This window comes from Tenrec ecaudatus, chromosome 18 (genome assembly GCF_050624435.1).
Source record: "Tenrec ecaudatus isolate mTenEca1 chromosome 18, mTenEca1.hap1, whole genome shotgun sequence".
In the NCBI taxonomy this organism is placed as follows: Eukaryota; Metazoa; Chordata; class Mammalia; order Afrosoricida; family Tenrecidae; genus Tenrec; species Tenrec ecaudatus.
In genome coordinates, this window is record NC_134547.1 from 44,971,734 (window position 1) to 44,997,899 (window position 26,166).

General features: G+C 48.7%; 1 protein-coding gene across 1 annotated transcript in view; it reads left to right on the top strand.

Annotated features, from left to right (window-relative positions):
• Window positions 1–24,065, top strand: part of FTO (FTO alpha-ketoglutarate dependent dioxygenase) — a 451,554-nt gene extending 427,489 nt beyond the window's left edge. Inside the window, exon 9 of the mRNA XM_075538030.1 lies at window positions 21,708–24,065. Coding sequence (XP_075394145.1) covers window positions 21,708–21,861 — 154 coding nt within the window. The 3' untranslated portion in view covers window positions 21,862–24,065. The remainder of the gene's footprint in view (window positions 1–21,707) is intronic.
• Window positions 24,066–26,166: the final 2,101 nt, after the last annotated feature.

Sequence of the window (26,166 nt, forward strand, 5' to 3'; positions counted from 1 at the left end):
AAGCACTAATAACAATAATAACCCTAACAGCAATCGCCTCTAGGCCGAGCACATTAAGAACCTAATTCAGATTTTTTTTAAGTGGAAAACTAATCATAAATACCTGAGAAATAAGGTTCATGATGGAAGCCTTGAAAAGCCCTTTAGCCCGGCAGATTCCTATAACACAATTATAGACAATTTTACACTCGACTGGAGCTCTTACTGAAGCAAAAATAACCATTTTTTCCGCTTGCGCTAAATGAACCAGGAGGTCCATGTATCCAGCTATCGCCCATTCGGTCTGCATATCATCAGCATCCTCTACGGCCAGGGCACTATAGACCCCAAAGAGTTAATAATTGGATCCTGCCCATGGCAACCACCCGTTCAAAGGCGAGATTGGCCTTTGATGTATTGTGAAGATGCAGTGCAAGTCCAAAAAGCAAAATGATTTCGCCGGGCAGTTGCTCTGTTGCCATAAGCCGTGTGATCAGCCCTCTTGCCCTAATAAGAAGTAGGGAGGAAACTAATTGCAAGGAGGACAGGACCGCTCTTTTTTAATCTGCGTTGTCAGTCCCAACTAAGTCCCAGCCCATTTGTATTAACCTTTGCTGACAGAGTCACATGATGGACATAATTTCTTATAATTTACCAGCTATGGATCTAACCTTTCTTCATCAAATATTCATAAAGGCAGGATTCTCAATGATTTTCTGTCTCTCTTCATATTTACAGCTTGTTGTCTTCTTCCTTTTTACAGTAATTTGGACACGATTGAAGTCACATGGAATTAAAGTTAAATGCCTTGAGCAACCTAAGGTGCCAAAGGTGCGAAAAAGCAAAGTCTGGCGAGGGCCGGGAGTCCTGAGCTGAGGCGGAGGGCCAGTGAGCGTGTGTTCCCAATCGCCCTCCTCATCCCAAAGGAGCCCTCCCTGCTGCCCTTTCCCAAAGGGAAGACCACAACCAGACAGAGAATTAATGTCATTGCCCTCTCTTGGCTTGTGCTAAGCACACACTCTCGGGGAACTCAGAAGCAGAGTGGGGACCAAGAGCCTAAGCCAGGCCTTTGCCAGCATCTCCAGGGCTTGCCGGAAATCTAGGCTGCCGTGGTCAGGTCCCGTCTGAGTGCATGTGTGCCCACAGGGCCCAAGAAATGTGCTAGGGGCTGGACCGATGGACAAGAAAAGTGGGTTGGTACGGTTAGTAAGGAAACAAACAGGAATCTCTGAAACCGTCCCTGAGAGCTCTGTGGATGGAAGAACATCTGTTTCCACTTTGCATCTTTGTGGCTCTGACAGTTTTCTTAACAGACTCGGAGATGAAAGAACTCTTATAAAACTTAGGTGTCCTTTATTTGTAGCCTTTCCCTTCTAAGGCTTCGGTTGTGGATCGGCGGAAGTTAGGAAAAGGTGAGAGGTCCAAGCAAAGAGCTTCCTTTTCCTACTCCAAGCCTCGGAGGACCGAGCCTTTAGAGAAAACGTGGAAGAATACGATAGGAGCACCCGCCCCCCCCACCCACCCCCGCCTTTAAGGTGCAACGCAATTGTTTTGCTTCCTCAACTTCAAATATCCATCTTGACCAAGCCAAGAACTTCACTACTTGCTGCTGAAAGTCCAGAATTGGGGCTGGTGGAAAGGCAATCCGGCCTGAAGATGGCTGTATTCTTTAATCGAGTGAAAGCCCCAGCTAAGGCTCTTAGCTTTATTCACCACAGCTGTTAGCACTGGGGTCTACTTTAATTACACAAGTAATAGCCAGGCATATTCACTTATAACCATAGAGAAAGCGAGAGTCTTCTAGGGCCGCTAATCCCCACCTCAGACCTCCTTACCCTTCTGAATATGTCTTCCTTTACCTATACATAGACACACAGAGAAATGAGTGGTTTGTGTTCTTACTTAGACACATGGTTATCATGCTATACAAATCAATACACTGCTCTTTTTCTTTTCATTCAATAATAAGTGTTAAGGTTAGAAATCTTTCCATGTTAGAGCATATAAATATGTATCAGTCTATTTGGTGGCTGTGGAGTAGTTCACTGTATGCCTAGACCATCGGTGAGGGTCCTTCCTGTGATTCACATTCCATTGATTGACATTTACCATATATACTTGAGTAGACGCTGACCCAAATATCAGTCGAGGCACCTAATTTCACCACAAAAACTGCATTAAACGTGTGCTGAAAAAACTCGGCTTATACACGAGTGTATATGGAGTAGGTGTGTCCCATTTTGTTTCTAATTGTAAGCAGTTCTGTGAAAGATCACCATTTACAACTGAGATAGTACCCAGGATTGATTATCTCAGCAGTGGGCTTGCACTGGTGGAAACCGTTTTTGAGAATGTGTATGCTGACTAGGTAGTTCAAAATACATTTTGGTTTTCTGCTTTTATTGTTTCTGTGTGTGTTTTTAAGTCATATACCCTTTCTGATAAAGACAGAAGCATTTAGGAAACATTCGGTATCCTCAGTGCCCCACACATCAAAAGGCATTCCAAATGTGGGAGTGAATGAAATGTTTTCACTAAGGAAGAAATGATCATCTACTGTCAGAAATGCCCAAGGAATACTTGCTGTCCAAGGAAAACCTCAGTGTCACAAGTTTCTTGGGACTCGGGTTCAGTTTTTCAGAAGAACAAACCACATCCCCCAGGTATGGCTTCCCATTGGGGAAATCCTTATGATAAGCACTCCCTACTAGGTTTGGGGCTCACCAGTTGCCTGTGTGGTGAAGGGGTGGTCCTGTAAAGGGTTGTGAAAGGCTGGCCTTCCAGTCTAAATATGCATGCCTACCCTTGCTAAGCAGTCCTCAGAGGCTCCCACCCATCCAGAAGAAGAAAGCAGGGGATGCTTTGCAAGAGCTGGGATGTTTTGCCAAAAGGTTGGAGAGAGTGAATCCCATGAGGAGCTTTTCTCTAAGGATCCGAAAGGCTGTCCTTCCCTGGACCAGAGTCAGACAGGTGTAGAAATACTCCCCAGTCCCGTCTGAGGTCATGGGATAAATAAAGCATATAGACAGACCGTAGGCATTTGTGAAAGCTGTCATTTAAAGCAAGTCCCAGGAGGACAGCTGGAGGAGAGGAGGCCAGAGGTACGGTTTACTGGGAGTCCTGTTGGTGGGGGGTGGTTACTGCAAACACCATTTTCACACATACAGAAACAACTAGTCGATTCCGACGGCGCAGAGTGGTGAGCCTCTAGGGGAGCGACAGCCGGGGGTGTGGCCGCTTACGGGACAGCACCTAGTGCAGGAAGCCATCACATGATACCTAACCTTGCTAAAGAGACAAAGTAACCACCTTAAGAAACAATCTGGAGGTGGGACAGACTCGGGTCGGAAACGCCTGCTCTTTATGATCAACTTTTCGACATTGTACGATTTAAAAGGCTGCCTGTGCCTTGTTTCAGTAACCCAGTGCTGTACCAGTTTGGAGTGTGGGTTCTGGGACCAGGTTGTTTGGGCTCACCCCTGGTCACCTGCCTCACAAGCTGGGTGACCGTGGTCAAGGTTCATAACTAAGTGCCTCCACATTCCCAGCTCTAAGATGGGTCAGTAGGACTGTGTAAATTAAATGCATAATTTGCCTCCTGGCACCTTGTCATTGTTAAAACAAAAAAACAGAAAGTGAGCTTTTAAAAATTACAGCAAGAAAACTGGAAAAAGCAAGCAAGCAGATGGTGGACTTGGGACCGCAGGACCCAGACTCTGGCTCCAGCCACGTTTGAGCCAAGAAGGTTCACCAATCCCTGTACATGGGCTCATCGGAGTTCGGAGCCATGACTGTCAAGTGGGACGTTTAGACGTGCCAACCCAAGGCAATCAGAAATTACTTTGCTTTAAAAAAAAAATGAAGCTGCCCTCGCTTTGAAGAGAGCACGTCCAATTCTTCAGTCTAACCTGCCCCCTCATCCCTGCACCGTACCCACGGCGGAGAAATCATTCACAGACACACTCGCTGCCTGCCCAAAGAACCCTTCTCCTGGGAAAGAACTTTATAAATCATTGTAAGTTAGTGACCATAACTCCCAGGTGCTTACATGAGACCAACCGGAAAAGGACATTAACTTGGAACCAATTAAATTGCTTGGAGTCTGTGTTTGCTAGCCTCCTGAACGAATCTCTCCCAGAAGACTGGCCACGTGGCTGAGCCTCGGTGAAACGGGAAGGAAGGTACGATTGGGCTGTGGAGCCCCCTCCCCTGCCCGCCTCCAGAGACTGTAGCACTCAGTGCTTCTCCTGCTCCCCAGGAAGTCCCTTCATCGAGCGGAGCGGGCCAGATCACGTGAAATATTGTCCCCAGAGCAGTTGCATTTTAAAAGGCCACTCCCTCCCCCCCGCGCCCCACCTCCACCATCCTTGCAAGGATACATTGATGGCGGCCTCTCTGGTACTGGTAGGCGGCCAGGTGGTGGCCAGGGGCCAGGTCCCTGTGCAAGCTCACCACATAGGTCACTGCTGATGTCACCTAAACACACCAACCCGGCCTGGCACCTTTCTGCTGGCTTTGGCCACTGAGACCTTTGTGAGTCCGTCTCCAGCTAGAAACCTAGAGTCATTTAAATGAGGGCCGGCCAGTGTCCCCAGGTCTGCTAGTCCCACCTGAACTAACCTCTCCACTAGCACTGCAGATGAAGCAGCATAGGCCCTGGGTAAGTTATTCTGAGCCAACTCCCAGGTGGTCTCCAGAGCAGAACTGTGCTTCCCAAAAGTGCTAATTCTAATTTTCAGTCAGCTAAGAAGCCAAGTCAGGGGGGCGGGAGGGGGGCAGGAGAGGACAGCAATAAATCAAACCTTTGATGGGTTGGGCTGGGCTGGACTCTGCTGGGCTGGGCTGCCTCACCGCAGAGCCCTGGCTTGTGCTGGCTGCCAGGCACTGGTAATGCCCGATTTGCTGTTTACCGGCCCGCTTCCAGGAGCTGGAGAGGTGACTTGTACCAGGGCTCTGGTTCCAAGACTCCTATCTAATGACATCCTGCACCAGCAGATTTCCTCCTTTGATTCCGGTTTTGGCAAATGAGAAAGCACCTAAGGTCTGCGCCGAGGGCCTGGGGGATCTTTCCAGCAAAGAGCCGCTCTCTCCCTCCAGCCTTCACCTCAAGCACCAAGGACGTGGCCTCTCTCATTTTCCATTTTGGCCACTGGAACACAGCCTTCTTCCCCGGCACCCGGGGCCACTCCCTTTCCACAGTCGGTATTGACCAGCCACAGTGCCAGTCTCTGGCCGTCTCTGTTTGAGAGACAAGAAAAGGCTGGTTCGATGCTCTCTCCAAGATCATCCCACCAGCAAACATGGGGTTGGGAGAGTCAGATCACCCCCGCCTGTGGACACGCCCCAGACCCAGGCGCTCAAAGGCCAGAGATGTGAGACTACAGGAAAGAAACAGATTCTGGTTTGTGTCTGTGCTCCTTTCTGTCTCCAAGATGTCCAGGTGGGAGAGGTGGGGTTCTGGTGCTTCCTGATGAACCCACCCTGTTAACCTGGAGCTCAGAGGCTGTGCGGCACCCCCTAAGGCACTCTTGCCGGCAGCTCCTCGTCCTTCCTCCCTGAGGCTCCATGGGGCTTTGCCCGGTGATGGCACCACCGGCAGCCCAGCAGAAACTTCAGTCAGAGGATCTCAGAAGTTGGCCTGTTGCCTTGAAGCAGGATTTAAAAACAAAAACAAAAACAAAAAAACTTTCAATCCAAGTCATTTTAGAAGCACGCGCCCCGCACAAACTCAGAAAGCCTATTCCGTCTTCCAGGGCTCTCAGCATACAGGATTACCCTTCTTCCTCAGCCGGAATCCACTGCCCCAAGAAGAAAAGGAACCGTGGAAAGGGGAGGGGAGGTGTATTTGGAAGATACACGTTGGGTGGACTTGGGAATACAAGGAGCCGTGGCGCTGCTTCACCTACTGGACTTCGTCAGTGCAGGGAAACAGTGCATCAAAGCCCTCGGCCGATCAGGCTCAGAACCTTCCGTCCTATCGGGTCCAGATGGGCCGGGGCCTCTCAAGCCGCAGAAGAGCCTTAAGGAAGGTATTTGGCTTCATTAACTGAATACTGGGGGTACACGTTTCCTCTCCTGAGATGGTCCAGTTCCTAAAGGAGTCTGATACAGATGGCCATCTCTCCCCTTCCCAGAGTCCTCCTGGAGTCTCCCATCCCATAGAAAATGGAGTCTGCAAGGTGACTCCTCCCTTCCCCCCATCACCCACCTCCAGTCACAGTGTCCCTTGCCGTCCCTTGAACATGCCTAACTCCTCTCACCGAAAAGACCCTTCCTCCAGGCAGCTGCTTTCCAGAGCCCACTGACCGAAGCTCTCCTTGCCTCTCCACGCTCCCTCTTGGTGGTTCCCTGTTTGTTTGCGCCGAGGGTTTCTTTCTAGCAGGAATCCTCTGATTCGTATTTGTACCTTGTGACAGAGAATATGTTTTTTTTTTCCACCTGGTCCCCATTGTAGAATCTTAGTTTTCACTTGTCATTGGAAGGAGCTGTGTGTCCAGCCGAAAACCTGTACGTCCCAGGGGCCCGTGAAGCCCGGTGCCTGAGGAAAGTCAGGGACTGGGAGGGGCTGATTGGCTCTCCACTTCAGAAGCAGACAGCTGGAAAGGGCACATCTTACCCATCTCCCTCCTGTCTGAGGGTTCTTTAGAGACACAGAACCAGTCATGGAAGGATGTACATATGTGCTTATGTATGTATATAGACCGGTCCCTGAAGAAGGACATCGTGCAGTGAAAAGGTCCAGACCCTAAATGAGATGGACTGACACAGTGGCAACCACAGCAGGCTTGACTACAGCAGTGATTGTGAAGACCGAGCAGTGTTTGATTCTGTTGTGCCTGGATCGCTATGTGCAGGAAACACGTCAATGGCGCCCAACAATAATAATTAATGGTCGGATGGATGGATGGGTTAAGGAATTGGCTCGTGCAATTCCAGGGGATAGTAAATCTATAATCTCTAGGTCAGAAAGCATGACTTTTCCCATCTCATCTTCCAAAATCTGTAGCTCAGCTGACAGGAAAGAGATTCCAACCATCTGGAAGAAAAGTATGTCGAAAGTCTAGCCAAGATGTTTATAGTCTGGGGGCAGAATGGCACTGGCGGGAAAACTCCCTTTTTGTTGAGGCCTTTGGCTGATTAGTGAGGTGCATCCACATTATGAAGGGGGGTCTGTATTACTTAAGGCCCACTGATTGAATCAGTGTAACTACTTCATAACAGCACCCAGAGTAGTGCTTGACCAAACAACTGGGCACCTGAGCCTAGTCAAGTTGACACATAAAATTAATCATCACATGGCCTTTCTTTTGCCCCCTGCCTGGGACTCAGGCATTACAGCTAAACCATCCTGGATCATGAGGTGATTTCGAGGTAGAAGCCACCCACTAAGATTGTCAGGGCACAAAGGTAAATAGAGCAGCCGACGCCTCTCTTATCCACGGGCGACTTTTGCATCTTCTTTAATGTGAGAGGGCAATAAGCTTCCTTATTCAACCATTACTCTTTCTAGTCACTGTTACTAGTAGCTGAGTGGTTTATAACTAGCACATGCGTTGGTTATCAGTCTTTGCTCACCAGAATGTAAGCTCTGAACTATATCTAGTTCGCTACTATTTATCTAAATCCTGGGATTTGGTAAATATTTGTTGAATGAATAAGCAAATTACTACTGCAAGAAACAAGAACAAACTCCTCCTGCCCAAACCCTTAGCAGACCCCACTGAGCTGTCATCTTTCTTCATGTGGATAAAAACAAGCTTGCCAGTCTAAGATACAGAGACACTTTTGGTAGAAGAATGAGATGTTTCTTACATCTTTGGAGTTCAAGGAGGGTCAATTAGGCAAATGACCTTGGTGCGACAGTCGCCTGACCTGCCTTCACCTCGATCAAAGGACTGCACCAAGTGTAGCTCTTTTCTTATCCTTAAATATCCACAGACAAATGCATCAGTGTATTATCACCAATCTTGGAACGAATGGCAGAGAATCCACGGATTCTTTAGCTAGAAAAGAGCCCAGGAATTCATCTGCTCCGTGGTATATATATATATATGTGTGTTGCCTCTGAGGGGATTAGAACTTGCCAACAAAACCAAAAGTAGCTTTTGAATCAGAGTAACAGCTGTTGATGGTACTTTCAGTTTTACCCAATCACACAGTACAGTGTCGTGGAAAAATGCTGGTCCAACCCGCCTTCCAGCTCCAGCCGTGTGACCCAGAAGAAGGCACTCAGCCTATCTGAGTCTCCGTTTCCTCATCTCCCAAACTGGGATCACCTCTCGCATCCCTCCCTCAGTAGTAACATGTTGATGAGGGAAAGTATGTGGAGTTAAACGATGTCATTTATATGTAAAATCCCAACTTTTTTTTAGAAATGGGAAGAATTGTAGCGATTGTCTCGCAGCCCAGCCCTTCATATTACAGATCTGAGCACTGATGCCCAGAAAGTCAAGGTCTTGCCCAAAGTGACAAGCTGAGGTAGACACAGAGCTGAGCCTTGACTTCCCAAACCTGTCTTCCTTCTCTTACATCGTGTTGCAGCTGTGACCTGATTCCGAGTAATGATGGCATTGTTCCTCCTTTGTGTCTTATGTTTTTTCTATCACTATTATTATATTATTATGTTGTTGTTGGTAGGTACCCTCAAGTCAGTTCCAGCCTGTGTTAGTCTGGGTCGATTAGAGAAACAAATTCAGAGACACTCAAATGTGTATAAGAAAGAGCTTTATATACAATAGCAAGTGAATATTGAGAAAACATCCCAGCCCAGTCTAGATCAAGTCCATAAGTCCGATATCAGCCCATAGGTCCAATACCAATCTATAAAGTCCTCTTCAGACTCACAAAACACACGCAATATGCCGAATGCAGGGAGATAATAGGCCAGTGGGTGGGAAGTCTTCTGGGTCCAGTGGCAGTGTAAGCATCTCAGGGCTGGCAGGAGTCTCCATGTGGCTTCTCCAGCTGCAAAGCTCTGGCTGCCATCATCCTGTATCCATGTGCCTTGTCAGCTGCAATGTCTCCCAGGGAGTGATCTGAGAGTGTCTCCAGCCTCCAGGGAGGAACCAGAGTTCCCAGAACCCTCAGGAGAAGGCCATGGCCACACAGAGGCCTCATTGGCTATGACCTGATTGACAGGCTAGTCTCCACCCCTTCACTCATAAGTCTCAAATTGACACCAGATTATGTAACTACCACACAACCCAAAAGCGACCCCGATGCACAACAGAACGAAACACTGCCCCGTTGACCCTGCACCGTCTTCGCAATTGTTCCTATGCCTGAGCGCATTGTTGCAGCCACAGCCAAGAGAAATTAGTTCCCCTTTAAAGGTGGTACTTGCAATCATTTGTGCCGTTCTAGTCCACAATAATTTGGTAGCTGCGATTTACCAAACTTTTCTCTAGGCTTTGAGGATGTAGCAGTGCGTGAAGCAGACAGAACTCCCTGACTAGTCGGTGGTCAGGGGGTCTCTGTCTCACATGATCATTTGGTCTCCTGCACCATTTCCTCCCCCCCCCCCCGTCTTCACCCCCTGAGGTCACCCCCACAAGGAGGCGTGGCCACGGCAAAATATGCAAATGAGCACCAAAAAATCTGCTTTGTGCGTGTGTTGCGCAGGCCTGTGCGCTAGCTTGCATGCTCGCAGGCCCCGCCCCACCCCAGACGATGGCAGGGTGTTATGGTGAATAAAACGGGCCGCAAAGGAGGACCAGACGTACTGGTGTTGATTGGGTTGGTGCGGGGCGGGCCATAAAGGTGAGCAGGACGAAGTGGGGTGGGGGGCGGGGTGTTTGTGTCTTAAGTATGGTGGTTGGGGAAGGTCTTGATGACTGGATTCCGTCACCGCACAGTCTGAAGCGATGGGGCAGCAAACCGTGTGGCTGCATCTCAGAGGAAGCGTTTCAAAGTCGAAGGAAGAGTGGACACTGCCCCCGAGAGTGTGCTTGGCCTGCTCAGGTAGGGCAGCTAAGCCAGGATGCTTGGAGGCCGATGAAGCGTGGACTGGGTGCAAGGAGCAAAGGCCAGAGAAGCAGGGTGGGCAGGGTGGATCCTGAAGGACCTTGCTTGTTGGAACTCTGACTGGCCCTTCAATCAGTGAAAAACATGGATCCGTCACAGCGCCGCTGAGTGCGTGACAAGCAGCGTCTTCCTGTTCGCCTTCCCCTTTCATGCTCAGCAGCGAGTCGCACTCCCACTGGTGGCACCGGTGCCACTGCGTCTTCCCCGGAAGTGCTCCACCTGTTAATGGATGTTTTCGAAGAGGAGAAGCAGGACCTACCTGCCTCGTGCTGTGAATGCGCTTAAAATAAACTTGAGAGATGTGTCCTGGCCCCGAAAACCCAATTCAGTGGGTTATGCAGAAGTATTTCCAAAAACAGCAGCACAGTGGCAACAGACTGGCAGGTGAGCAGTTGGGGAAGCGATCAACTCACATTTATTCCGCAGCATCCAACTCAAGTGAGCATTCCCCAGGCAGACCAGCTGGCCCTTGCTTCTCTCAGCCACTGTCCGCTGCTCGGCTCATCTCCCCGGAGGATGAGTGGATTATGCTCCCCTGGCAGTCTGTCTGTTGGTCTTGGACTTCACAGGGAAATCCTTTATAGAAGACAGACTCCTTGTACAAGTTGGATCTTCTATACGGTCAGCTTTTCCAGAGGTGGTGCTCAGGTGACCAGATTTTAACATTGGTAAACTGGGACACCATTGATAAAACTCAGATCCTGGCGAAATAGCCACATGGCAGCTGAAAACCATATACCCTAGCTTGTTGTGCATTCTTTCCAAAAATCGAGACTTTTTGAAAATGCCGTGGGACACAGGAAAAATTGTTAAAAATCGGGACATCTGGTCACCTTCTGATGACACCGTTGCACTCTGGAAAGCAATGCCATTGGCCTTTTAGCTTGAGTTTCTTAGCTCTTCGTTACCTACAGGACTTCCGTGAGCTGATTCTGAGTGGACAGAAGCTAACAAACTATTCAGAAAGCAAAATCCTCAGGTTTACTACAAGGAATTTTTTAAAAAGTTAGAGTGCATCTAAAAATCACAACAGCCTTGACTTCCTGACCATAACTTATTCCGAAGCTTGCCGCTATCCCATGCAAACTTTGCTTAAATTTCAAGCCACTTAAGAAGGCATGGAATTAGGAACGGGCTGTCTTTTGTCAATCATGCTCCTTTGAGGGGTGCTGCGCTGACCGAAGACGGCAGAGAGACCGTATTCAATGGCTGAAATGCCTTGGTGCCACCCGGTGGGAATTCCATTGCAGTAATTGCCTCAAATTGGACCTTCTGCCATGTTGGAGGTATGGCATTGATATCACTCATTAAGTCATGCGCCTGTCTGCCTTCCCTCCCAATGGCAGGTTCACTGGCAGAATCCATTTTCTTCGAAAGTGTTTGTTTTCATTGTTGCCCTTTAAAAATAATGAGTTCATTCTATTCCCTTGCAAGCAAAGTTACTCTAGACCACTTTGAAATTGTATATCTTTTGTTGAGCGCAGTTCGGCAGCGGTTCTATAGCTTTGTGTGCTCTCCTAAAGCTCCTAACCAAGCTGCCCCAGACTTCATCCGTAGACTCAGCCAGCCCATTTGACCTTTGTATTGTTACCCTTGGGCAGGTAGAAGTCATGCCGGTTTCAGGTGACCCTATCATGTGGCCAAAGATCAAATGTCAGCAGCTCCTAAATGCCCCGCTGTCAAGGGAGCCTATTCATCGCCATGATTATATAACTCATGAGCCGGCAAATGAACCTGGGCGTAAAATAGTTCTCAACCTTCTACCGCCTGGGTCTATACCCCAGTGGTGTGCCAAACAGTCTCACATATTAAGTGGTCCCACGGCTGGCTGGGGTTCCTGGACCCGGGAGACAGAATGGTCAGAGAGCTGTGTCTGTGTGCTGGGCCCTGCAAAGTCCTCACTGACCTGCGTCGGGTAGGGCACAGGCATTCACGTCACAGGCCTGCAAGAATCTAGTGTCAGTTCTTTATGGCCCCCAAAGCTTTTGTGAGTCCCTCAGCCCCACCCCATTAGACGTTCAGTGTGGTGGCCCTTGAAGCAGGGGAACATGCTAAAGTACTAGCCTCATTCCATAAACTCGCCTCACCACAAGAGTCGCCGGGGCACCCGTGAAAATGAACCTTAAAGGGGTGTGTGTGTGTGTGTGTGTGTGTGTGTGTGTGGTGTGTGTGTAATCCCTAGGGCCTTCTTTGTAGATCCTGACTTCTGGCAACATGTTGTGGGGAATCTCTATTTTTAGCAAGCACCTCACATGATTCTTTTAGGGTCTTTTTTGGAATAGTGTAAAGGCTTCAAATCTTGACAATATCCCTCTTTCGGGTTGTCGTTGTTGTTGTTGTTGTTTTAGCTTTGAAATCTTCGTTCATGTGGGCCTCGGTGTCCCTCGTCTGTCAAAGGAGAATGCAAATGGTGTTTTCCTCATCAGGCTGTTGTGAGGATAGACATTAAATAGAAGATGTATGTCGTGCCTGGCCCTCGCTGCTCATGAATGTCGAATGTTGTCATTAGCAGTATCACGATCCCTTTGTGGTCTGCAGGGAAATGCCATTGGAGGAGCACTGCCATGAGACAGAATGCCTGCCTCCTACGTCCCATTACTAACGAGAATGTCTGAGACATGTATAGGGCTAGGCGTATGGAGGTCATGTAGCCTGGGAAGCAAAGGTAGAAACAGCAGGTACCAGGAGAAAAGAAGAGACCACAGTACTCCAGTTGATGCCAGAAGAAAGCACAAGGGGACCTTTGAGCCCATCCATGGCCAAAGTACCCTGACTTGTATATATCAGCAACAGGTTTTCTGTCTATTGCCTTTTCATCCCCTGACCTAGAGATGTTACTATCTGAGCTCCATCAGGCCTCACCCCAGCACCCTCCCCTTTCTTAGGGGAGCCTTGGCCACAGGCAACAGCTCCTAGCAGTAACTTAAGATGGGAAGAGGTCTTGGTTCCAAAAACCATGACGGGGGATACTCCTTATCCAGGGAAATATCTTCTGGGAAGCCCAAGTTGGAAATCCACATGCTTTTTGACCTCATTAAAATGTAAAGACTAGCCAGGCCCTGCCATCCATGCTTAGCAGATCGTCGTGCCGGTGTTATAGTCAAGAGGCATCACGGCTCAGGGTTGCGGAGGAGGATTGTTGAGGACTCGGAAGACCATTGTGAGTCTGGAAAAGGGCTTGTGAGCCCTGAACAAACCTGGGGGATGCAAAGCAATGCTAGCAGTTGTCCAGTGCCTGTACCATGCTCTCCTCCCCAGGGCGTCGAGCGGAGTAGACGCTCGAAGATACGCAGGGGGTTTGGCTGGGATCACAGCAACAGCAGTATCCCTACGGAATGGCCTGACAACTGCCTGACAAGTGACTGGACATCCACGTGGTTTAATGGCTTCATCTTCGTATCCCAACACTTAGTATCCCATCCTAGTATCCCTAAGCTTCTATTTCACATTCCGAGTAGTGTCAGAGCCCCACACAGGCTCTCTTTCTGTTTGGCACTTCTTCCCTGGACCCTGAGGTCCAAAAGTAGATTTGTGTTTGACTTAACGTTAAGTCGAGCCCAGCCAACATGGTTGGAAAATGCTGCCTGCCATAGAAAACCATGCTGACACATGGGCGAACGTGTAGCATTTCCTCACATTGGTGTTTGTGGACTTTATTGATCTAGAAGCTGCTCTGGATTCTCATAAATGGACTGCAGGCTCATCCCCTCACAGGTTATTATATGGAGGTCAAAACTTTATGAGACCATGAAATCAGTATAATGGAATAGCCTCTTACTCGGTGTTGTGTTTGATGTGAAAATCTCTCAGTTGTACATAAAGTGTGGTCAAATGCCTTTCATGAAAAAGATTTCACTTTAAACACTACAGTCACACTCTGTGTGGCAAGATGCTACTATTTGGAAGGCTTGTGGAGCCTGAGACCAACAGAGAACATTCTGGCCCATGCCAGGCTTCCTCCGACATGTTAAGGCCATTGAGGGAATTGTTGCATCTCTTTCCAGCGCTATTTCCTGGTTTCCTCATGCTGTTCCTGGCACTTGTGTTTTGCAAGTTAGCTGTAGATTTGACTCGGTGCCAGTGTTTGCTCCATGAAGCCGTTAAAGCTTGGGTTCTGGCTTATTGTTTACAGGAAGGCATTCTAATGTGTAACATCAGCCAGGATGACTGTCAACGCCTCATTTCAATCTAAATTCCATAGAAAGCTGTCTTGAAGAAGTATGTGCTTTCTGAGTCATGGCCTATCTTCCGATGGAGTTGGGAGTTTAAACTGCTCCAGTCTTTCCCGAATGGTTTCTGTCCTTTTCACTTTTTACTTCTGGGCCGAGTTCTCCAGAGAAGCAACACTGGTGACTCTTGGATGTGCGTCTGTATATGGAAAGAGATTCATATCCAGAAAGATCTCACACAGTTGTAGAAGGGGGTAAGTCCGGTCCAGCTCAAGTCTGAGAGTCAGATGTCAGCTGAAGGCTTCTTCTGACTCTGATTGCTAGCTGCAAGAGCCCATGAACAGGAAGCAGGAAGATGAAGCTGGGAGACCACAGGCTGGTGATGCCAGGCTGAGTGAATCCAAGGCCAGCAGTCTACTGACAACTCCTGGGACTGGCAGGCAATGTAACAGGTCAATGAACCAGATGCAGGATCCAAACCCAGCCGCACAGCCAGCTAGCTTCCACACGCTGTCAATCTATGCCGAGTCAGCCACTCCCAAATGCAACCTCTTTCAGAAGCATCAAAGCGTTGACTAGGTTAAGGAGGTCTTTTCTCCCCACAACTGTTCGGTGGCTTCACAGAAGATCCCACTGTCGAGTTGGCCACATAATGTTAGATCGCATCGGGGGAGAATCATGGCCCACCCAAGTTGACATAGAACCTGACTAAGTAGTGGGATTCAGCTGGTTCACACGGATTTAGCAGAATCCATACCTAATTGTTGCACTATGGTGAACTAGTTGTTGAAATGGCACTCGCAATCACGGTTCTCTGTAAGATGAGCGGCTGGGCAGTAGAGAAATCACAAGTTTACATTCCTTACTCTATTTTAATGTCCATCTACCCAACAGTGTATTCTAAGCACCCATAGTGATGTTCATTCTGTCCACAGGTATAAAAAAATTGGACAGAACTATGTGTGTAATATTTATTTATTCATTTCATAAAACTCATTATACTTTTGATGAAATACATATTTACTCCCTGTGTTTGTTACTTCAGTAAACAAACATATACTGTAAATAGACAAAATGTCAAACCAGAGGGTGACATGCTGCCATCCATTTCAGCTCCTTGATAGGACCCAAAGTCCTTTAAGATACCAGGAGGATTGGTGGGGGTGGGGTGAGGTGGCAAGAAATGGGAATCAATCACAAGGATCAACTTAGAACCCCTCCCAGGGAGACGAATAACAGAAAAGTGGGTGAGGGGCAACGGAGGATGATGTAAGAGATGGAAAAAAATCTATAACTTATCAAAGGTTTGTGAGGGACAGTGGGTGGGTGGAGAGAGGGGGAAGAAATGGGGAGCTGATATCAGGGGCTCAAGGGGGAAGAGAATGCTTTGAAAATAATGATGGAGGCATATAAGCAAATGTGCTTGATACATTGAAGGAATGTATGGATTGTGATAAGAGATGTCAGAGCCCCCAATAAAAGTTTTTTTTGTGGGAATTATGTAATTCCTGAATGTGTTCAAAGAGCTAAATATGTTGTCAGAAAAATCAGTGTAAATTTTTCAAAATATGAGTCTATGTTCAGAGAAGAGAAGCTGCCCATTCCTAACAGATCAAAGACAGTGACTGTGTCTAATTAGCTTACCTCTAGAGGAATGGGGTACACACACCCAATGATGCTTGGATAAAAGCAAAGAATATTGAGAGTGAAGATGCCAATCAAGAAGCAGTATGAAAGTATCTTCAATTACAGGTGTTTGTTTTTTTGGTCTGGTAGTGCTTCATATTTTCTCATTTTTATTTTAAAACTCTAATAATCTGATTTTTGTGTGGCTCTTTTTTCTTATTTAAATGTTAGCTGTGTGAAATAATAACGCGCCTTTTGGTATATCCTTTTGTTTTTACTTGAAACGGTCATTAATGCAGCAAACCCATTGTTCAATGGTTTGAATGCCACCAGTGACCTAAATATCACAGAAACCGGGAGTTTGAGAGAATTCTCAGAGTCGTGCTGTCAGTTGCCATGAAAATGATCCCAGCTCATGATAAGCCCTGTATGCACACAGAGCAGAACTGCTCCGTCGGGTCTTCCTGGCTGTAATCCTACTGGAAACAGACCGCAGGGCCTCCTCTTCCTCCGTACCTCTGAGGGGGCTTAGGTTAGCAGTCAGGCCCCTAGCCACAGCTCGGGGCCTTCTCACAGCCACATAGGGGATCTGATGAGAGAAACGTGTCCCTTTAAAAGGTGAGCCTGCAGCTTGCATTTCCATAGACTATGGACTCTTAAGCTCTAAGGACCCCAGAATCATAAAATAAAAAGAAAAACGTTATGTCCGTCATTTGCCATAATAAAACTCCATCTAGAAACAGAATAAGCCTTTTCCTCCTTTATTTCCCCCAAAATGCCTTGGAACCTTTTGAATGTCTGGAGTCGGCATGGATATTATAAGGAGTGAGGGAACGGGATCCAAATTAAAATCCATGAAACGAGGAGGGATGGAGTGGAAAGGGCAGCCAGCCAGATGTCTGGAGTCTGGCCCAGCCCTTCGGCCCCACTTACCATTGGATTAACCTTGGCTAAGGGAGCTTCGCTCTGAATGAGGATTCAGCTCGCGCTCTGCATCTCTCTCAGATGATGCAGCGTATGAAGTATCATTGTCATTTTGATCAGAAGTAATTTTCTTCTTTCCCATTAGATTCTCTCTCCTGGGGGTTATTTTTTTCTTGTCTCAATTACCAACTCTGTGCTGGTAATCTTTGGTCATGAAGTTCTAATAGTGTACGTGGGTCTTGTTTTTAATTCGAGCATGCTTATGCTAATCCTCAGTCTTCCAAAAGAAAGTCTTTCTCCTGAACTCTTCCTGTAGCGCTCATCAAGAGTAATAGAAGTGTTACCTGTCTCTTCCTTATTTGCTGCAAAATTTAGGGACCAGGATCATATATGTTTTCTTAAAATCAATGGCCAGCACATTACTGTAAAACCTATTGATTGAAAACACAGAGTATAATGTTGGTCATTTAGTCTGTGAAGTGATGCAATAAGGGAAGAAATGTATCCTTTGACTTCTGCATTAACCTTTTATTGACTGCTTGCATACCCATAATTAACACACACTTTAGCTAAAGTGGTTAATTTTAGCATAGCGACCATTGTTCACTAATGTAGCTACAACCCTGCTTGTCCAAATGCAGAGCAGCCCTGGGGGGAGTCGGGGGGCACTGGTGCCTGTGTGAGTTACACCTGTGGGGTCTGCTGCTGGGCCGTCTGCTAACGGGCCAGCCGGCGGGACACCCCCAGCTACATCCTTTTTTTTCCCCCCAGCTACATCCTTTTATGTCACTAGTAGAAAAGACTTTTTGGAATCTAGTCAAGCCCTTTGATTCTAAATCACGTGAATTTAGGAGGGGAAGAGGGAGTCTGTTTTCATTGCTGCAGAAGGGGCTGCCTCTTCTGGCTCCATTTTCCCGCTACAGCCCAAGAAGCCTTCAAGGATGGGTTTTATTTTTGTTTTGTTTTTTTGTTTTTTTAGGAAAGGTGTAGACAATAAGCTTAAAGAGGAGGGAAACTGCAATGCTCGGACCAGTTAGCTCAATTTTATAGGCATTAAGAATGGCCTCCTCTTCTTGAGAGCACTGGTTTTAGGGAGCTTTACATTTATTTTTTCTTCAGAAAGATCATCCAGGTCTAGTTATTAAAACTGACTTATTTTCATACAAAGGCTAGCATGGGTGACATCCCGCACTCCTCGACCTTCTTAATAGGAAATTATCCTCAATAGAACTATTAGTTGAACCAAAGATTAAGGGCCTCCGCTCACCTCCGCACACGTGGTAGAGATGAGAAGTAGGAATTACGGACAGGATATCAGCTAGAACATCCAGCGTCACAGTGACAGAAAACTGAACTCAAGCAAAAGTCAAGGTCCATGAAACAAAAATCCGAGTGCACCTCCCTTCCAGTAAGGCTTGCTCCAGCTCCCCACACCAGAACCCAGGCTCGGGTTTGGTTATCGGGTACGACTCCAGCTCAGAGGGGCCCTGTGGAGTGTGGACCAGCCCAGCACCACTGTCACAATATTCACTGAGTTCAAGCCTCTGTCTCACCCTGCTCCAGGGACGGACGGGCCTTTTTGATAACACGTCCCAAACATTCTCGTTTGCCATCCTTGTTTCTAGGAGAGATGTTTGTACTTCTTCTGAGAGAGATTTACCCATGTTTTTTTTTTTCCTGGTAGTCCATGGTATAGCCAGTATTCTGCATGGGAGCAAATGACCATGGCCGTTCCAGATAGCGCATCCTTATCTATAGTTCACAGACCAGGAGAGGAGGGAGTGTCTCCTCCCTCGGCTCCCAGAGTAGTCCCCAGAGTTTCGCTCAGTTTCCCCAGCTTGTGTCAGATGGCTCCCTCTGCGGCTAAGACAATGGGTAAGCGGCGCAGATTAAACTAACCGAGGCCCTCCCTGAATATCCAGGTGAAGTCAATGTCATATAAACCCATGGTTGAACCCAGGGAAGGAGAGACTCTCCGTGCGGAAATTAGAGTCCTGTTGGTGGGACAGGTGGGAGTGGATCCAGGACAACTATGTGCCCACGACTGTCAGCATTCCTAGACAGCAGAAGGCTCCTTTGTTTTGTTAAGACATCTAGCGAATGTATGCTAAGAGACCATCCAGTTTTATTTCCTGTCAACGTCCACAATCTTAAATCACCACCACTTGACAGTCCAATAGCAGCACCTTTCCTGAATTCTAGGGCTTCGGGACCAACTGCTGAGTCTTTTTGAATATGAACATTTTGGCCCCGTCACCCGAAGGCTGCCGTAGCTGCACTGTATCTGCCTCGATGTCTAGGACTGTCGTGTTGTTGATAGGATTCCGAGGCCGGTGCCACTTGACTCAAGCCTCTCAAAAGGCCAGTCCAGAGGCTGCCCACCCAGTGAGTGGGGGCGGGGGCAATGCCACAGGTCCGTTCTCTGGGCATCTCTCCCCTGTCGCCAGAGTGAGGACAAGGACCAGTAGTGACGCTCGTCTTTAGTGCGCACTGAGCACCGAGGACGCGCCCGGCAGTTTCTGAGCACCTTGCATGTATTCCTTCACTTTGATCTTCACAGTAGCATCCTCTGTCTCGGACCTCACTGCGAGGCACAGGGCTGACTGGGTGAAAAAGCATCTCTACTGACATTCACAGTGGGCGTGGGCGTCCCCTCTCATGGGTCAACGCATCACTTCCAGCAACAAGCCTGCTCCCGAGCCTACTTGGAGCTCTGCCATTTGGAAACTGGCAAGGAGCGCTGGGCAGTGGGAGGTGAAGAGATCTAGAAAGTTCTGAATGAAGGCCCTGATGAACTCCAGCAAAGACTCCGACTCTCGGCCCCGAGTCGGTCGGTAGACAGGTACAACTGCTGGCCCGTCGGGGTCTGCAGGGACAGGGGGAGCCGGTCCCCACACAAGCCTTTCTCCAGTGAGAAGGACAGTGGCAGAAAGCCATGCTGCCGCTTTGCCCAGAAGAAAAGCCAGAGGCCCGGGGAAGCTCTTAGAACTCGACCTCCGTGTACCTCTCCCGCCGTCTTCCGTTCCTAATCCCTTCTCAGAGTGAGGGGGCAAAGCCCAGTTGACAGGTGAAAAAGCATCTCTATCGACTTTTTACAAGCCTGATGACATTCTAGGTGGATCGACACTTATCGCCTCCCTTGAATCTGCCAGCCAGGATAATGTGTGCATGGATCATTTATCCACTGTGAGTGGACATGCTCTATTTGGAATAACTTTCCCTACCTAGTACATTGAGCATCCCTCTCTTGATGCGGAGGCAAGAGAAAGCACCGTTTTAAAAGCTTTGCAGCTTCCCTTGAATATTAATTTCCCCCCTCATCCCTTTCATGTGATTTGGAGACTGTCTCTAGAACAGGGATCTACCCTCGGCACCGCGACAGCAAGCGGCTGAGTCTCACAAACCCATTACGGAGGAGTCTGCAGCACGCACCCTCCGTTCTTCCGTGCAGTGTGTGGCTTATCAGTGCAAACAGTTTAATATTTATGCTAAGAGGATTGTCAAAAGCGGCTTCTCTTGCTTTAATTCTTGTTTTAAATAAATAATGAGAACATTTAAACACATTACTCTTCTTGGGGCCCCGAGGTCAGCTAATCTTATTATTTATGAAGTGATGTGCTACATAATCGTACTTAGCGCATGTTAACAGACGCTATTATCAGGGCCTGACGCGGGGAGCCGAAGATATATTGGAATGTTATGTGTAACGCACGACAGATTGAGTGCACAAGATGCCGGGATAGCAATTAACCACACGCAAAAATAGGTGTGAAGTTGAACTATGTTTTCCCGTGGGGGTCTCCCTCGCCATTAATAATTCCCCAGAGAAGAAGATGTCTTTTAGTTAGAAAGCTTCTCTCTCTCTCTCTCTCTCTCTCTCTCTCTCTCTCTCTCTCTCTCTCTCTCTCATCCGCCAGGGACCTGGGCTGTGGGCCCAGGAGCTTCCACTCTGTCTTAGCCCTCCATGGTCGGAAGACAAATATGCGTGACCACTTTCCAAATTGATTTCGAGCAAGTGGAGGAGGCTGGGGCAGGGGGCAGGGCCCCTCCCAAATGTGCCCCTAGTGTTTCTTTTCAGTTTACCCATTTTCCTTTCCCTGTGCACCAAGACAGAAGGGTGTGCGTGCGTCGCAATGTGTGTTCCCTGCTCTCCAAGTTCAGACAAATAAAGCTACAGCCACTGAGCTTTCCCAAACTAATCTGAAATAAGCTGGTCTCCTGGAGAGACAGATGCCTGCCAAAGTGTGAGGATGTTGCCCCAACTTTTTTTTTCTTCTTCCCTACACGGCTGTAATTTAGTTGCATATGATAATTAATTTCTGTACTATTGATGAATAATCCATTTAATAAAAACTGTGATTTAAGTGTTTTCCTGGGGGACTAACTCTTGCTAGCCTCTTAATTTAATTTTGTGGAAGTTTTCCCCACCTCTCCATCAGTGGAAATGATTATTAACCTCTATTTGCATACAGCCTTCTAAATCGGGCTTCCTCCGAGTGCCTCTTTCTGCACACGGCAAGCCAGGGACACTTGTAAATCTCCAGGATCTCCAGAGTCAATCCTGGCCTGTAATATTGTTTAATCTATTCTTGGACATTTTAATGCCGTAAATTCAATTTAATCTTTCTCGGTAATCTAGTAATACATTGAAATCCCACAAACATTTAAATCTGATAATGGCTTAATCACACACTTTAAATAACAGTTGAGATAATGAAAAAATAATTCTCCATTTTAAAGGCAGAGGAACTGCTTCTCCCTGGCGATTGGCTCCTGGGAGGCTACTCCGAAAATAATCCTTCTTTCTTCCCAGCCCTGATTGTCTGCCTTGCACCCTCCTCTAACTTCCTCGCTGTCTTGGTTGCCGCCGCCACCAGCACAGGGGAAGACGACAGAGCAGTTTCCAGCGTTGCTTACGCTTCGGACCGGTGGAGGCCCCCCAAGATTCTCTCCCCTGCAATTAATCGGCTGCTCCTTCTCTTGCAGGTGTCAGTCCCGAATTGCCCGGACGTTACCCGTGGATCAGAAACCAGAGTGCCGGCCCTACTGGGAGAAGGATGACCCTGCGATGCGTCTGCCCTTTGACCTCACAGACATCATCGCGGATCTCCGAGGTCAGCTTCTGAAGGCAAAGCCCTAAAAAGAGCACACGTGCAGGAGGAAGAGCTACAGCTGGTTCTTCTCCACTTTCCTCCTGGGCCCGTGTGGGTAGACGTCTCTTAGCTATTAGATTGTAGAACCTGGAACGCAGGTGGCAGCAGCCACACGTGGAGTTCATGGATATGTTTTCAATGAGACAGTGTTATGACCTACTTTGGATTAAAGAACCCCACCCACCCCACCACCACCCACCACCCACAACAAACAAACAGGAACTATTTCCTACTGAGAATTTTAATGTGAATCATTCCTCCCCGCCACCAACCCAGCCTATGACAAAGCTTGACTTAGTCTGATCCTCCCCAAGCTTTTCAGAGACTCAAGAAATTAGATAAGGTCATCCTATAAGTGCCGTGCCGTCCAGTGTGGTGCCACCAACTAGATGTGGCTGCTTAAATGTAATTTGAACGAAAAATTAAGTCCCCCAGTTGTACCAGTTGCATTCCAAGTGCTTGATGGTCACGCATGGCGAGTGGCTCCTGTCTTGGGCAGCGGGGACACAGGACATGTTGGTACTTTAGATTCTCTTCTGCAACTCGCTGGAATCATGATCCCCACAAACCAAAAACCCAAACCCAGCCCACTGCCATCAAGGCCAGTGTGACCTTTAGTGACTTTATAGGATGGAGTCAACTTCCCTTTTGGGTTTCCAAAGCTATAAATCTTTAAAGGAACACAAAGCCTCATCTTTCTCCCATGAAGCCACCGGTGGCATCAAACTGCCGACCTTGCAGTTAGCAGTCCATCTCGTAACCCCTGCACCACCAGGGAAAGACATGCAAAGAGAAATGAGTCAGGAAAAGGTAGCTTCCTCTTCTCTAAGCCGACCTAAGTGAAAGGCAGCGATGAGGCGGTGTTGACATGCGAAGTCAAGGTGATGGCCATCAGGTCCTTCAGGAATACCCTGTGTCTAGTGACAGAGAAGCAGCCCATTTCCACTGCTTCATGATGTAACAGCATAGTCCAGAGTTTGCTATAATCCCCCTAATTCAGTGTAATGGTAGGTGAAACTGAGGCTCGGGGCGCCCCACTGCCCCTGATGACAATGGAACACCGAGGGATGTCATAGAGTAGAAGGTCAAACCTAGGCTCTGGTGTCAGAGTACCTAGATTAAAACCCCCTAGCTCTCTGGCCTTTGGCATGTTACCATACCCCAGTCTCCTCAGAGGTATTTCGAAAGCACTAAAGGTGCCAACTCACAAGGAGGCAGAAGGGAGATTGCCCAACTACAGTCCTGGAACACTTTCTGGCTGGATATTAATTCCCCAGTAAATGTTCCTATCGTTACGAGCCCCATGAATAGTGTGTCATCACACGACAGGTGAGCTGCCTGGATGTAGACCTTCCCCTCTTGCTGCTGGATCCCTGTGCCGCTTTGTACCTTGTGACATCATTAAACCAGCTCTTGCCCCCTAGCGTCCCCACCCCCACAAAACTTGCGGAATAGTTAGTTTCTCTCCCACACCTGTCGGCCCCCTCTAACTGTCCACAGTAGTTTGGAAGCGGAAGCGCTTTTGCCCCTTGAGAGGCACCATGAGAATCGAGCCCTCGCTTGCTGTGAGGATCGCAGTTGGTTCGAGGTAGGCGCTCGTTCCCACAGCTGAGAACCACCGTCCGGAAAGCCGAGTGAGCATCACCTGCAGACCCCGGTCTTTCAGTCCTGGGATTCAAGCCCTGACGTCTCTGAGTCTCTGCTTCCTCATCAGTAACAGGGAGCTGCAGCACTCCGTCCCTGAATAACGCAGCACACCAGGCGTGTGGTCCATCAGTGTCGTGGGCGGGTACGGGGGCCAGTGTTCGCGTTGGCCCTCACCTGTTGTCTTTTTATGTGGACGCATTTCGTTAGGAGTCCATATTTTGAAATCGGGAGGGTTCGCACAAATACAAGCGCCTGCGTTCTCTTTAAAATGCAGCACCCCTGGCAGCCTTGGGCCTCCACCCTGGCACAATGCAAGCAGGGTCTTCTTCACTGCCGTGGGGCGGGCAACCTGCTAGGCTTTGCCATCCTTCCTCTTGCTGCCCAGCCTGCCCCTTTGTGTCAGCGCTCGCAAACCTCTTTGCTAGCTACCTTGTTGTAAAAAAATCTCTACTCGCGTGTTTCTGCAGCCCCACCCCAAATCTCTGCGTGTACTTCCTAAACTCCATCCGTGGACTGCTTGTGCTAATACATCATGTTCACACCAGACGTGGAAAAACTACCATTATTAAAGGATACACTATGAAACTGAGCAGCGTCCGATGTCATCTTCTCGTACCGCAGTGGACTGGCTCTGACAGAGGCCGGTGGGTACCAGGTGTCCTAGCGAACCCAAAGGGGACACTTTCCCCACCGGCTAGCTTTCCCTGCGCATGAGCTCAGGGAGTCTTGAGCTGGCATGCCCCTGGGTGCTGGGGTTCGGGTGGGTGGAAGGCCTGTCAGAAAGGAGACTGGGGCTTGGGGAGGGGTCACTGGCAGCTGACTCATTTCTGCAGGGCTCAAGGCCTGTTTTTGACCCTCCCCCCCCCCAGTTTTCTTGAGCACCTATCACAGCCAGGAGGGGAGGGAGCCCTGGGGACCCCAGAACAGATCTCTGCCGACCTTGTCCCCAGTGAGAACATTGGGATAGGAAATTCCATGTGGGGAGGGGAGCTGGCCGGGGCAGCCGGGGAACCAGCAAATAAAGGACAAGGCCATTTCAGATCCATCTAAGAGCCGGGAAGGAGGGGGCATGTGAGGGGCTGGGCCAGTTTTTGTGAGCAGGCCAACGGAGGGGTGTGGTGACATCTGCCCTCAAGTCAATGCTGACTCCCAGGGCCCCCCTCGGACAGAGTAGAACAGACCCACAGGGTTTCAAGGTACTAGTCCACAGAAGGAGGGGCCTCCGTCCTTCTCCTGCAGAGAGGCTAGTGGGTTCGAACCACTCTCTTTCAGGGAAGAGGCCTCTAGGCCAACGGAACGGCAGATAGAAAGACCTCCGGGCAGAGAAGCGTGTGGAGTCAGGTGGTCCCGGAAGCAAAGGAGCCCTGGGGGCTGAAGCAGAGAATGGGAGGAGGAGAGCCCAGGTGGAGGGAGGCAAGGGCCAGTGCTGGGCGGTCCTTCGTCAGGTGCCCCGAGAACACAGGACAGGATGTTGTTCTGCTTCTAGATGAGGACTCTGTCCACGGTATGCATTAAACAGCCTCTGGAGGCGCTGCTGGGTAAGCGGTGGGCTGCCAGGCGCAAGGTCGGCAGTTCAAACCCACCAAGCCACTCCACAAGAGACATGATGCTCTCTCCCCCATAAATCTTTGGAGCCTCTGAAACCCTGGGTAGGTAGGGTTTCTGTGAGTGGTAGCGGGAAACGAGTGAGCAGACGGCTCAGCCAGGGGAATGGCTTTCCAGAAGGACTTCCCCATCAGGGGAGCCAGCTGGAGATGGATGGGTGTCTGTCACATCCTCCCTGCTGCTGGTCCTGCCGGCAGCTGCCCTCCTCCAGGCCACAGGAAAGCAAAGAGCAGGGTCACGGCATAGCGCATGACATAATGTTAGTAAGAAGCGTCTGAATCCGTCCTACACTGAATCGAAGGGTGCTAGCAAAGAGATGGTCTAGGCCAGCAGTTCTCAACCTGTGGGTTGCGACCTCTTTGGGGGAGTCAAATGACCCTTTCACAGGGGTCGCCCGATTCATAACAGTAGCAAAACGACAGTGATGGAGTAGCAATGAAAATAACTTTATGGTTGGGGGGTCACCACAACATGAGGAACTGAATTAATGGGTCATGGCATTAGAGAGGTTGAGAACCAATGGCCTAGTCCTTACCTAATAGAGATCTCACGTTGAGTGGAAGGGGGTGGTGGTGGTGGTGGTGTGTGTGTTTGTGTGTGTGTGTTTGTGTGTGTGTATGTGTGTGTGTGTGTGTGTTTCCAAGGAAGGTGTTCTTGAAAATGACTTGGGTTTTTTTATTTTTTCCCTTGCTCTAGTTAAGGCTGATTTTTCCACTGGGCAAATGGCATCCACTTGGATCCATGCCACGCTAAACACTGTTTATTCTGGAGATCTGTCAGAGGCAAGCACATGGAAGACGGGGGGTGGGGGGATTTGGATTTGAAAAGGCAATTCTCATCGAAGCAGATTCAGAGGGAGAGAAGCCGTGTGGATTAGAATGCGCCGAAGTGGTAATGCCGTTTATCCAGTTTGCCTTTGTTACTTTGTGATTAAATGGTATTTTTAATTAAGTTTCATTGGGAGCCATAGGTATCGCAGTGGTGAAATCAATTTGACAACCATAAAGAGGGCGTGAAAGCACAGGAGCGTTGTGAGATCG